At 44.9% G+C, this 12,938-nt stretch overlaps 1 protein-coding gene across 4 annotated transcripts in view; it reads right to left on the reverse strand.

Moving 5' to 3' along the window:
• Window positions 1-12,938, reverse strand: part of DGCR2 (DiGeorge syndrome critical region gene 2) — a 60,180-nt gene that overhangs the window by 21,921 nt on the left and 25,321 nt on the right. For 2 of the 4 annotated variants that reach the window (XM_053369049.1, XM_053369048.1), the window contains one exon: window positions 5,434-5,556. The exons of the other annotated variants lie outside the window; for them this stretch is intronic. In XM_053369049.1, the coding sequence (XP_053225024.1) occupies window positions 5,434-5,556 (123 nt within the window). The remainder of the gene's footprint in view (window positions 1-5,433; window positions 5,557-12,938) is intronic. 4 annotated transcript variants of the gene reach the window in all.

Here is a 12,938-nt window from a genome sequence, read left to right on the forward strand (position 1 = left end):
TAAATCTTGGTTACGGTTGCCACAGCAACCACAGTTGCCACAGTTGTCTATTCGCCAAAGGGTTGGACTAGGTGACTCTTTACGTCCCTTCCAGTGCTACAATTCTACAATTCTATTATCTCAACTACACTGCTCGACCATAGCTTGCTCTTACAACAATTCACTTCTCCCAGTGTGCAAAGTGAAACATGCAGAGTGGAAATGGAAATAGTATTAATTAAGGCAGAGGTATTTGAGCCGTGGTTGCCAACTTGGTACCCAGTAATCTCCACTGCAATGTGCTCTCTCAAGTAGTTCATGGGGCAGAGACACTGATGACCTTTCAAACCTTCATTAATGCGGGTCATGGACCATAACAATAAAGATCCGATCTTGCTGCCATTTGCTACCAGACTCTGCCAACCTAAAAGGGGTAGCCCCACGCACTTGCAAGCAAATTAGCACAGACACACACATGATGAATTGAAAACGACGTAGGGTTGTACCCAGTTAATGATACTGACGGACGCAGGTGCAGGGACACAGGTGGTGCTGTGGTCTAAACCAACGAGACTTGGGCTTGCCAGTGGCAAGGTTGGCAGTTCAAATCCACACAACGAGCTGAGCTCTTGTTGCTCTGTCCCAGCTCCTACCAAACTAGCAGTTCGAAAGCATACCGGTGCGAGCAAATAGGTACTGCTGCAGCGGGAAGGTAAACAGTGTTTCCATGCGCTCTGGCTTTTATCACAGTGTCCCGTTGTGCCAGAAGCACTTTAGTCCTGCTGGCCACATGACCTGGAAAAGCTGTCTGTGGACAAACACCGGCTCCCATGACCTGAAAGCAAGATGAGCATCGCACCCCAGTCCAATTTGACTGGACCTAGCCGTCCAGAGGTCCTTTACCTTTACCATACTCAAAACAGACCCACTGAAAGTAGCAGAGCTGACCAACCTAGGTCCACTTCAGTGGCTCTACTCAAATTTAGTAGGGTGCAATCCCTGTTTCTTTGAGCACAAAAGCCTCCCAGGATTAACATTTCAAAGAATCAACTGTAGTGTTGGAAGGGACAATGAGGGTCATCTAATCAAACCCTCTGCGATAACAGAAATATTTTGTGGAATTTCAGGCTCCAGTCCCATGCTCTACTGACTGAGCCATCCCTAACAATTATTCAGTGTGTGTCCCCCCCAAAATGGAAAGCATTAAGAAACAGGGTGGTTAAAACATGGTTGTGCAGAGCTGTTTACATTCACTGTGTGGAATTACAACTCTGCTGTTCTCCTCTGAAAGTTCTTTGTCCAGGAGGGAAAAAGGGATCACACTTCAAAGAGTTCATGGAACAGTCAGCAAAAGCTGGAATCACAGCTCTTTGACCTCTTGCATGGACGCAAAATCTGCAAATGTTTTGTCAGCAATACAACACATTCACTCACTTGGTGCACGGCCAGCTTACTTGCCCTTTGCCCCCTACAGCAGAAAAGAAATTGATAATAGGGCTGTCAGAAAAATGTGAAATTGCAAAAGAAGGGGTCATGGAGGGGAGCTTAAGACTGCCAGGAAAGTGAAAGACAACTCATCTATCTCTGCTTAAGTTTCCATGGAGAGACAACATCTTAAAGAGCTTCACTGGAGACCCAGTTCAGTGTCCCTGCCTTCTGAAACAAAGCGAGTGACTGCCAGGGAGAGGACTTTCTCACTAGGAAAGAGCCAGAGGGCCTTAAAACATTTACTGAAAACTACACAGTACACAGTAACTGCACAAGATTGTATTGTTTTTATTTGTATTAGGGCAGGGGTCGACAAATTTTTTTAGCCGCAGGCTGGTCCATTGTCCCTCAGACCTTGTGGTGAGCAGGAGAAGCACCACCGGGGGGGGGAAGCTGGAAGAGGCGAAGGGAGCAAGTAGTCCTCCTCCCCAACACCCAGCCCCTGCGCTTACCTTCCTAGGGGCTGCTACTGCTGCCGCCGTCACCGCTGATGCTGCTTCTTGTGGGTAGGCAGAGCAAGCTCGTCCAATCCGCTTTCTGGCCCACAGGTGCACCAGTGGTAGCAGCAGAGGGAAGATGAGCAGCACAAAAGGGCTGGCTTCGGAGAGGGGCTGCTTAAAATGGCGCTCAGACAGCTCAGCTCAGCCCAGCCCAGCCCCCTTCCTGCTCTAGGCAGGGCAGGGAGAAGCCAGGAGGAGGGAGGGAGGAGGCGCCGCCGCAATGTGTGTGAGGGAGAAGGGGGGAATGGAATGGGCGGGGGGGGGTGGCGCAGCCCGAACAAACAGAATCCCCACGCCGATCCACAGATGGTCCACGGGCCAGATCCTGAAGGCAATTGGGCCTGATCCGGCCCGCGAGCCTTGGTTTGCCGACCCCTGTATTAGTGCTATAACATTTCCATCGTGGTACTACTTTTAAACAAACAAACAAACAGCCATTAATCCTCTGCAAAGTATTCAGAATTACCAAGACTGAATGTCTTGGGGGGGGGCATTTGATTTGGCACCAAGTAAATAAATCAGGGGAGGAAAAAAGAATTGCCATTTACTGTGATCATAAAGTTGGATAAGAAACTTAAACAGCCACAGCAATGATACACAGTGCTCTAGGTGTTGGGACACTGATACTATTGCTGCTTGAACTGGTAAAATCTGCCAGTTTTCAAACAAGACCCAGCGGGACATTATTTCATGTGACTAAGACTTAGAGCAAAAGAAAAGGAGCTGTGAATACATGTTATACAAATCCTCCCAGTAACTTCGAGCACACAGGCAAGTTAGCGGCAGCCAGTGACTTCATCCCCTTTTTGAGCAAAAGATCAAAGATACAAAACTGCTGAGCTACAGATGCTCCTAGTTATTTGGGTTTGATGTTAAGAAAAAGAAAATGTTTTGAGTGTCGGGGACTTAAAGTTAAGCTGGATTTTAACAGAATTTGGATGTTAAAAATAAAATTCGTACAGTGAGCAAAAGGAGTCTCTTTTTTTGCCGGCGGGGGCCTGACAGTGATATAAAGCTGGAAACTAATGAGTATGCACTCAGAACGCCTTAACCGTTCTGTCTGCTGCTCACATGCCATGTGGGTTATGGAATGGAGGAAGTAATCCATGGGTAGGCAAACTAAGGCCCGGGGGCCGGATGCGGCCCAATCGCCTTCTCAATCCAGCCTGAGGACAGTCCAGGAATCAGCGTATTTTTACATGAGTAGAATGTGTCCTTTTATTTAAAATACATCCCTGGGTTATTTGTGGGGCATAGGAATTCGTTCATTACTTTTTTTCAAAATATAGTCTGGCCCCCCACAAGGTCTGAGGGACAGTGGACTGGCCCCCTGCTGAAAAAGTTTGCTGGCCCCTGAAGTAATGACTCCCACCAAGACACATTTAAGACACCCCCCCCCCCAATTTGTGGAAATGGAATGGGTCTAACTGTCTTGATATTTTTGATCCCTAAAGTACAGACATTATGGCTTTACAGCCTCTTAGACTGCATACCTGACATTTAGGGTTAGAAACTCAAATATATAAGCTAGGCACCAAACTCTCAGCTTCTCTACCCAATGCAAACTGCCTTCCTACCATCACATAACAGAATCTCCCTATTCCTGGCCTGCTGTGCTCAGATTCGCTTATGTAGGCATATACATGGCAGAGTTGTTTTAAATCAAAATGCCTTGAAACAGCTGTTATGTTACGAATTAGGACTGTCAAGACAAGCAGAGCTCTCCATCTGTACTGAACACAAATGGTGAAGACAGGAAAATAGCTGGCAACTGTCCACAGATGGTAAAAAAAGTATGTCTCTTATGTAATCTTGCCAGGCACTTTGAGTATACTGAACTGCACGCTGCATATTCTCTCTCTTCCAAGGATTCTGAATTTCCAACTTCAGTAGAAGCCAGCTTCAAAAAATAATGATGCATCTACACATGTTAAGAGACTTTACACTTGATATTAAACACAACTCATCCAAAGGTGTTTCTGTGTGAAATCTGAAAAGCATGCCATTCAAAAATGAGTTATGACTCCAGCTTTTTCAGAAGTGTACAGACTAACTGGATAGAAAGCCTCCATAAAAGAGCACCAATGTGTTCAGGTAGACCCTGAAATATAGCCCACAAATAGCAATAAAGGGGGAAATTAAACTACAGCCTCTGAGAAGAAATGAAGTTGCAATAGGAATTCTCAGACAAAATTTCCTAACCAGAATTTGCTTGCAAATATGTAGTAAGTGCCATAAAGCTTTCCTGATAGTGTGGTGGTGGTGGTTATTGTTGGTGTCAGAAGCCAGGGTAAAGAGGTGCATATTCAGCATTCACCAAAGGCTCTATAGTGAAGATGCCAGGCACACCTCTGTGGGGAGTCACAGCTCAGAGGCCGCAAGAGAGAACTGGCCTCTCCTGGGCCACCACCCAATGAACCTCTGAGGACAGAGGAACTGCCAAGGGGGCCTCTTTCTGCTGAACTCAGCAGCCAAGAGGATCTGTAGCGAAGGAGGCAAGTCTTTCAGCTATTTGGGGCCTGAGTCATTTGGGGCTTTAAACACTAACGGAAGCACCCTAAATTGGCCCAGAAAAGAACTGGCAACCAGTGCAGCTGTTTTACAGCAGGGGTTATATGAGATCTAAACGAAACCCCAGCCTGTAACCTGGCTGCTGCATTTTGGAGCAATTGAAGTTCTCAAGTCATCTTTAAGGGCTGCCCCACATACAAGCAATCATTGAAAGCCGGTGAATTAGGGCAGTGTTCCCCAACCTTGGGCCTCCAGCTGTTTTTGGACTACAACTCCCATCATCCCTCGCTAGCAAGACCAGTGGTCAAGGATGATGGGAATTGTAGTCCAAAAACAGCTGGAGGCCCAAGGTTGGGGAACACTGAATTAGGGCACTGCCCCACCAACCAGAGCCTGTCCTCAGCCATCAAGCTTCTTACTCATTCCCATCATATTTATTATGTATTCAATATATATCCCACTATACCTGTCCCTAGGGACACGGGTGGCGCTGTGGGTAAAAGCGCCTAGGGCTTGCCAATCGAAAGGTCGGCGGTTCGAATCCCCGCGGCAGGGTGCGCTCCCGTTGCTCGATCCCAGCACCTGCCAACCTAGCAGTTCGAAAGCACCCCCGGGTGCAAGTAGATAAATAGGGACCGCTTACCAGCGGGAAGGTAAACGGCGTTTCCGTGTGCGGCTCTGGCTTGCCAGAGCAGCGATGTCACACTAGCCACGTGACCCGGAAGTGTCTGCGGACAGCGCTGGCCCCCGGCCTCTTGAGTGAGATGGGCGCAAAACCCCAGAGTCTGTCAAGACTGGCCTGTACGGGGAGGGGTACCTTTACCTTTATACCTGACCCTGGCTCTGGCTCCCCTTACTGTTGGGTCTCCCTACCTCCCCCACCCCCAACCAGTACTAATGATCATCAACCATCGCTGCATATAATTCGTTCTTCTTCTTTTTTAGGTGCACTTACTTGGGCAGTCAACTTCATCACTCTCATCCTCACAGGTGGGCCATCCATCACACTGCCAGTTCAATGGGATGCACTGGATGGAGCCACTGCGACAAGCGAATTGCCCTGGGATGCAGCGCAGTTCTGCAAAACACAAGGAGAAGGAAGCTGAAGGTTTCAGGCGAAAACAACTGCTCTACTAGATCTGCAATAGATCTACTAGGAAACTTCAGGCTAATATCCCTACTGTACAAGTACAAAAAGTTTAACACCTTACAACTGTTTATGAGTTTCCTAGGGTGAAAATGGTGATCAAGACTTGATATACAATGACCAGAAGGAAGTTTTACCAGGTGGTGGTTGTTTTTAATACTGCTGAAAAGCAGGCATGACTTCACTGAAATAAATACATACTCTGGAGACCTAGGGCTGATGTGCACCATGGTCTGTTTTGCACATAACACTAAGCCAGGGTTTAATGGCTTAGTGTTATGTGTAAACCCAGCAATTTATAAACTATGATAGTTCACTCATTAACCAAGGTGTACAGCTTGTTTATAAACCTTACTGTTAACCATAAGCTTAGTGGTACATATAAATCCGGACCTCCTCCTCAACTATAGCTGGGGTGTAGCTCACTTCAATAAAATATAATTTTTTTAAAAAAAAACTATAGCTCAAAAACTGCAGAGCCCTGAGTGAAGTCTTTATTTGCAACAAGGTCCTACTTATTTTCTGCAAGTGTTCCTGGAATTACAGCCCACAAAAGCTACCTTACCAGTGTGACTGAAGGCGTCTGTTCAAATTATCCATTTTGCAAGTCTCTTCTAATCAGAAGACACACCCTGTGCAGGGCATGTGGGGTGATCACAAAGCTTGCCAGCTTTTATAGTATGGATTTTTCAGGCAAGGTGACAGGGGGCAAAAAGTTTAGTCTAAACAAGATACAAAGGCAACAAAAACATGGCAGCACTGGTAAGACATCCTTAAAAAGCCCAGCAAGGCAAAATAATTCAAGCAATGGGGGTTGAATTAGATGACCCTTGGGTCCCTTCGAACTATACGATTCTATGAATGTACAATTTATGTACCCGTGTATACAAATAGTTCAGCAATACCCTCATACTGTTATTCAAATGTAAAGTTCAGCAAGTGTACAGTCTATATATCTGGGTATAGAATAGCTGAGTTATGCAAATCAAGTGCGCACTCTTTCATACTAAGACAAGTGCCTGCATAGAGCTATCTTATACCTATGTTCAGTGCAGAGTGTTAACAAGTCAAATGTTAGCAGCAATCGGAGGACTGATCCTGCTTATCAGTCTGGATCAAAAGTTACGCAAGCCTAGCAGTTCATCTAGGAAAGCTGTAGCTCACTGACAGGGAAATTGTTTTTCATGCAGAAGATCTCAGGGTTCAGTCCCTGGCATCTCCTGGTAGGATTCACTGTGGGCAATACTGAGCTAGATGGACTAAGTTGCATAAGGCAGCTTCCTATGAACTGATCCAACAAAGTAGGTTTGTGCTGTGCACACCAGCCTCATGGAAAAGATCCACTGAACAGGTTTTTGAAACTGTACATGCTCAGTGCACAATCTTGGGGAGCATTTGAATCTATACAAGGTAGCATGTGCACTGCTGAACGCTGTCTCTCCCACATGTACTAAGTCTCTGCACACCTTCCAGGGCAGATCTACCTGCCAAACCCCATTCCGGAATGCAATCTTCTGGAGTGGGGAATTCTCTAAAGCAGGAGTTGGGGGAGAGGGCTGTGGTCCTCCACCCGATGTTTTGAACTACAGCTTCATCAGAGCCTATGGTCAGGAAGCTGAGGTTGCTGTTGGCAACATTCTGCAGGCCGCAGGTTCCCCACCCCTGAATAAATCAAGTGAGAGAAAGGAAATGTTGGCATTGCCAAACAAATAAAGTAATTTCTATCATACTGTGTGGCTTGGGGGGGAGCTCCAGATTTCTGGAAAGAAAGTGGCAGTCAGCACCATTTGTAAAAGATTTCAGTTACAAATACCCTTAAAACCAATGAGTCATTCCTGGAAAAAGTTAAATAAACCTGCCCTTGGTATCAAGAGTTTCCCATATATATTAGCTATTGCTAGACTTCTCTCCTTGCCAAATATTCTGAGAGAAAAGCAGGTAGAATGGCTCAATAAAAATATAAAGCAGCTATAAATTCCTGAAACTGAAAATGCTGCAAAAATATATTTAAATATCAAGAGGTTAATCAAGCTTAGAGTCCTCTTATTGAATTATCAAAAAGCTCTCAATGTCCACTATGATCCTGAACCTGAGAGGACAGCAGAGAAAGGGATGCCGTAGCAGACAGACTTTTGTGACCATTCAATTGGCAGACAGTCATTAACCTTGACAAGATCACCTTTACAGCACAGCAGGAAAAGTCCATCTCATTACAGTTCAAATCAGTTAAGGCTTGCAGCAAGAATGTGCCAGTACTTTGATGCTTTAAAACATTAAATGTTATTCTCCTCCAAAGTGAACTAGGTGTTTCCTAAATTGGCATTAATCAAAGGCAGAATCAGTCTGACATCCTGGAAATGTTCGAGCTTAAGGAGTCCTTGCTTTTAATGCATGCAATCCTATATTTACAAGTCAAAGCAGAATTTTTAAAAACCCCATTTTAACACACACTAGTTATTTTTACTGTTGCATAACTGTAGTTTCCTTCCAAGTTAAAAACTGATTTACAAAAGTTCCTTTGCTTCAGGATCTCATGCAAAAAGACAGGTCAAACTCACTCAGGAGGCAACCAGAACAGAGAGTACCCACACATAAAATAGGTAATAAGAGAAATAAATAGTTTCATGATAGCGTGAAAGGCTCTCTGTTAAGGAGCAGGAAAGCAGCTCAAGTAAGAGGGTGGGAATAAAAATAGGCCTTCCTTGCCTGACACACCGCCTACTCAGGATGAACATTGAGGTCACAAAGACAGCTAAGAACTCAGACCTGCCAGACTGCTATAGACAACAATGCAAAGTTACAACACAGCCAGAACAGCTTTGACTCATTTGCGGGTGCATGCTTGTTTTGTTTTCATATTATCGTAATTATCATAGTCTAAGACGGCTGGATGGCATCTTGTACGCCTCCTTCCGGCAACTCCGGCAGCCAAGCTGGTGCCAAATGTATTGCTCTGCTTTCCTCTGGACCACACCAGCGAGGCCCAGAGGGGGAGCTTGTTGTCTGGGCAGCCCAAGACCTCCAGACACACTGCCCAGCCTTGTCCCCCGGGGAGGTTGCTTCAGCAAAAACAATACAGGAGCCAACAGTTATGAGCTACAGGTCTTTGCAGCCCCAGCAGGCGCTGTGATTCTCCAGTTCCCCAAAGAACACTCCACTGTCTCTCAGGACAGACAAATGCCAGCAACAACAGCGAAAGAAACACAGCACAATTGGGCAAAGCTAAAAGTCATACCCATCCAGAAGCAAAAGGAAGCTGGAATGCCAAACTCAGAGTTTGGGTTCTGTATAAATATCACACTTCACAAGATGAAGGAAAGATGGCTGCTATATAGATTATCACCAAAACTCAAAAACGCTCAATCCATGATCAAACTCCCATCATCACCATCTTGTGGGTTAAAGGGAGGGAAACCTAAACTAGGGCATCTTACTACTGGGGTTTATAGGATCTGTGGTCACTCATCTCCATGTTTGTAACTAACAGTACAGAAACTTGTGCTAACTGTGTACAGAAACTAACAGTACAGAAACTTGAAATTCAAACTATAAGTGTCTTGTGTCAAACAAGAATGGTGCATGCATGTTTAAACCTTCTGTTTAACATCACGTCTGAACCAGGCCAGTGTCTAAAACCATCTCTGTTCTCCATAGCCTATAACTTCTGCTCCCTGCCACTCCTTCATTTGTCTGACAACTGTAAATGAAAAGGCTTGTCCTTTTTGGCGCAATTGTTGTACAATGGCTATCTACTAGTATGCACTTTGTACATAATAACTATTGTTATTTAAGTCATCTCTCATCTTAAAGAAATACATAGAAGTGGTTAGGGTTCTGTTGAGTGACAGCTCAGTGGTACAGCAAGTTGCTCTAAATCAGGCATGTCCAAAGTCCGTTTCGGGGGCCTAACTTGGCCCGCCGGCCCCTGTGGCAGTTTATCTCCTGGGGTAAAATCCTAAAAAAAAGCTCAACAACTTTGGTTGGACTTTTGGTCGACCCTCACAGCCCTTCACTTCATCAAATCAGGCCCTCTTTGAAAAAAGTTTGGACACCACTGCTCTAAATACAGGAAGGCCCCAAGTTTAATCTCCAGTTAAAAGGATCTCAGGAAGCAGGAGTACAAGGAGAGATCCTCTGCTTGAGACAATGGAAAGTCACCATCCAGAGTAGATGGATTAGGTCAGGCATCCCCAACCTTCGGCCCTCCAGATGTTTTGGACTACAATTCCCATCATCCCTGAGCACCGGTCCTGTTAGCTAGGGATCATGGGAGTTGTAGGCCAAAACATCTGGAGGGCCGCAGGTTGGGGATGCCTGAATTAGATGAAATCATTGTGTAATTCATTTTAAGGCAACCTCCTTATGTGCCATTCTCAAAATGATTTTACTGCATTTATTAACCACCTGTGTGCTCTGGGAGTCATTCAAGAACCAAGGGGGGAATAAAATAAAAATCCTAAAACACAAGGAACACTGCACTAAACCAGCTAAAAGGGGTCTAATAAACCTAAGCAACAATATACAACTTTTAGTCACTTCCAAGAGTAAATTCAGAGGCTAAACTATGATATTTTAAAGGTCTGGGAGAATAAAAATGGCTTTGTTTACAAACAAAAGGTCACTGACAAAGGCACCAGGAGAACCTATTTGGGAAGAGCATTCCATAAACAGGGTGCCACTGCTAAGAAGGCCCTTTATAGCAACCTGCCATACTTACATTCAATGCTGCGCCCATAACCTAGGTTTAAGCTGCCATTCAGGTCCTAGCTTTCATATCTCAGTTTCTAACACTGCTCAGTTGGTGAGGGTACTCAGCACAGAGCCACCGTAAATTAGCTCATTGAACAGGCAGGTACATAAGGGAAGAGGCGGTCCTTCAGAAACTGTGGCCCCGTATCAATGAAGAGCCTCAAAAGTCAAAAACAGCACTTCGAACTGGGCCCAGAAAGGAACAGGTAGCTGGTGAAGTTAATGGGAGTTCTAGCAAAACGTCAATGGGGCATCTACATTTTGCATTTTAGATTTTGAACTAACAACCAAAATACAAAACAGTTATGATGCACCAGCACATTTGAGAATGGTACGCAAATGTTCTTTTAAAGTGCAGTTTGTCCTGGAGAAATTCTCGGGAAGCAGAGCCCAGTTCCAGCTGTCAGTTTGATGCACTTCTCCAAGGAAAGCAATTTAAGCATACATGTGCAGCCCTCCATGGAAGCACACACATGGACTCTGTACGTACTCTGGAATTCACGCCCAAGTGAAAAATATAAAGTGGAATGCGTCCCAAAGACTTGTAGCAACACCAAATAAATGCACAAAATGCTGTGTCACTTAATCATCCCAGGGCTTCAGATCAAGAAGCCAGCTCATATTTTTAGGATGAAGCAGCTGCTCTCTTTTTCAGGGCTGCTGCATCTCAGGACTGGCCATATAATCTTATTCACATATTCAATCTCTCCCTTGTAGCATGTAGAGCAAAGAACAAACATTTACACGATGTAATTGCCGGCCTACCACAAACACCTCATTACATCCAGCAACTATTGGTTTTGGGTTTCTAGCACAGAAGCCAGCTAAGTATTACTTTTGTTTGAAATAAGACTACTTTTTAAAGGAACAAACAGCCACAGTCCTTTGCTAAGTATCTGACAATGCAAGCGTTTTGATGCGATGGGACATTGTTAGGAGGCTAACGTTGTTAGCAACACAGCCAATTGTTAAGCATTATTCCACAATGAAGTTTATACATGATGAGCATGTACGATGTGAAGACCGTTTGTCTCAAAGAAATCTTTAGTAGTTCAACATATGTTCTACATGTGACCAGGTCCTATATTCAGCCTCTCCCAACTTGGTGCCCTCCAGATGTTTGCACTGAACCTCCCATCAGTTTGAGCGGCACATCGTGCTGGCTTGGACTGGTGCAGGTTGTAGTCCAAAACATCTGGAGGGCACCAGGTTGGGGGTGGTTAAATATGCATATGCACACACACACAAGTCCCGCTGAATTCAAGAGGCCATGGCTGTATACAAAGACCACAGGGCAAAGGCCTGTGTACTGATCTTCCAAAAAAGAATTTGAAGGTCCACCCTAAGGTGACAGAACTACATGACCAGAAGGCAACCTTTGCCAAGCCGCTTATACAGTTCCAAAAGTAAGCACTTCCGGATCATTACCCACATTATTTAAACTAGTGTAGTGTTCATCAACATCAGGTCCCCAGATGTTGGACTACAACTCCCATCAACCCCAGCTGGTTAAGTCAATGGCCAGGGACAATGGGAGCTGTAGTGTTATGGTTAATAGTGTTGGGCAATGACCTGGGAGACGAGGGTTTGAATTCCCACTCAGCCATGAAGTTCACTGGGTCATGTCGGACCAGTTCCTGTCTCGCAGCCTAGCCAACTCACAGGGTTGTTGTGATGACAAAATAAGGAGGGAAGAATCATGTACACCACCCTGAGATCCTTGGATGAAAAAGTGGCATATTCATGTATTAAATAAGCAAAAGTACATCTGTGAATTGGCCTAGAGAATGCCATGAAAAGGACTACACACAGGGCAAGGATGATGTTTATGTTCTCAGCTGTCCTGATCCACAACTCAAGAGTAGACAACAACATTCATGTCCATCAGGAGAAAACACCTGAGAAATCCCAACCGTGAAGAACAGTAACCACCTTTCCACTCAAATGGTGAAAAAGAACTTCCCAAGCACAGTTTGTAATCCAGGAGTAACAAGACAAAACAGGCCAAAGCTGTTACCATCGACAACAGAAACAAATGTAAGGTCTTACACTTAGGCAGGAAGAACCAGCTGCACAAATATAAAATGGGGGACACCATGTGAAAAGGATCTACGGGTCTTAGTAGACTGCAAGTTTAACATTAGTCAACAGTGTGGTGCAGCATGAACAGAAGTATAGTGTCTTGATCAAGGGAAGTAACATTCCCACTCTATTCTGCCTTGGTCAGACCACACCTAGAATACTGTGTCTAGTTCTGGGTGGCACAATTCAAGGATACTGACAAGCTGGAACATGTGCAAAGGAGGGAAACCAAGATGATCAAGGGTCTGGAAACAATAAGGTAAACCCTTATGAGGAACAGAAGAGGTAGCTGGGTATGTTCAGCCTGGAAATGAAGAGACTGAGAGGAGATATGACAGCCATCTTCAAATATCTAAAAGGCTGTCACATGGAAGATGGAGCAAGCTTGTTTTCTCCGGCTCTTGAGGGTAGGACCCAAACCAATGGATTCGAGTTACAAGAAAGGAGATTCATACTAAACATCAGAAAAAACTTTCTGACAG

This window comes from Podarcis raffonei, chromosome 16 (genome assembly GCF_027172205.1).
Source record: "Podarcis raffonei isolate rPodRaf1 chromosome 16, rPodRaf1.pri, whole genome shotgun sequence".
Classification (NCBI taxonomy): domain Eukaryota; kingdom Metazoa; phylum Chordata; class Lepidosauria; order Squamata; family Lacertidae; genus Podarcis; species Podarcis raffonei.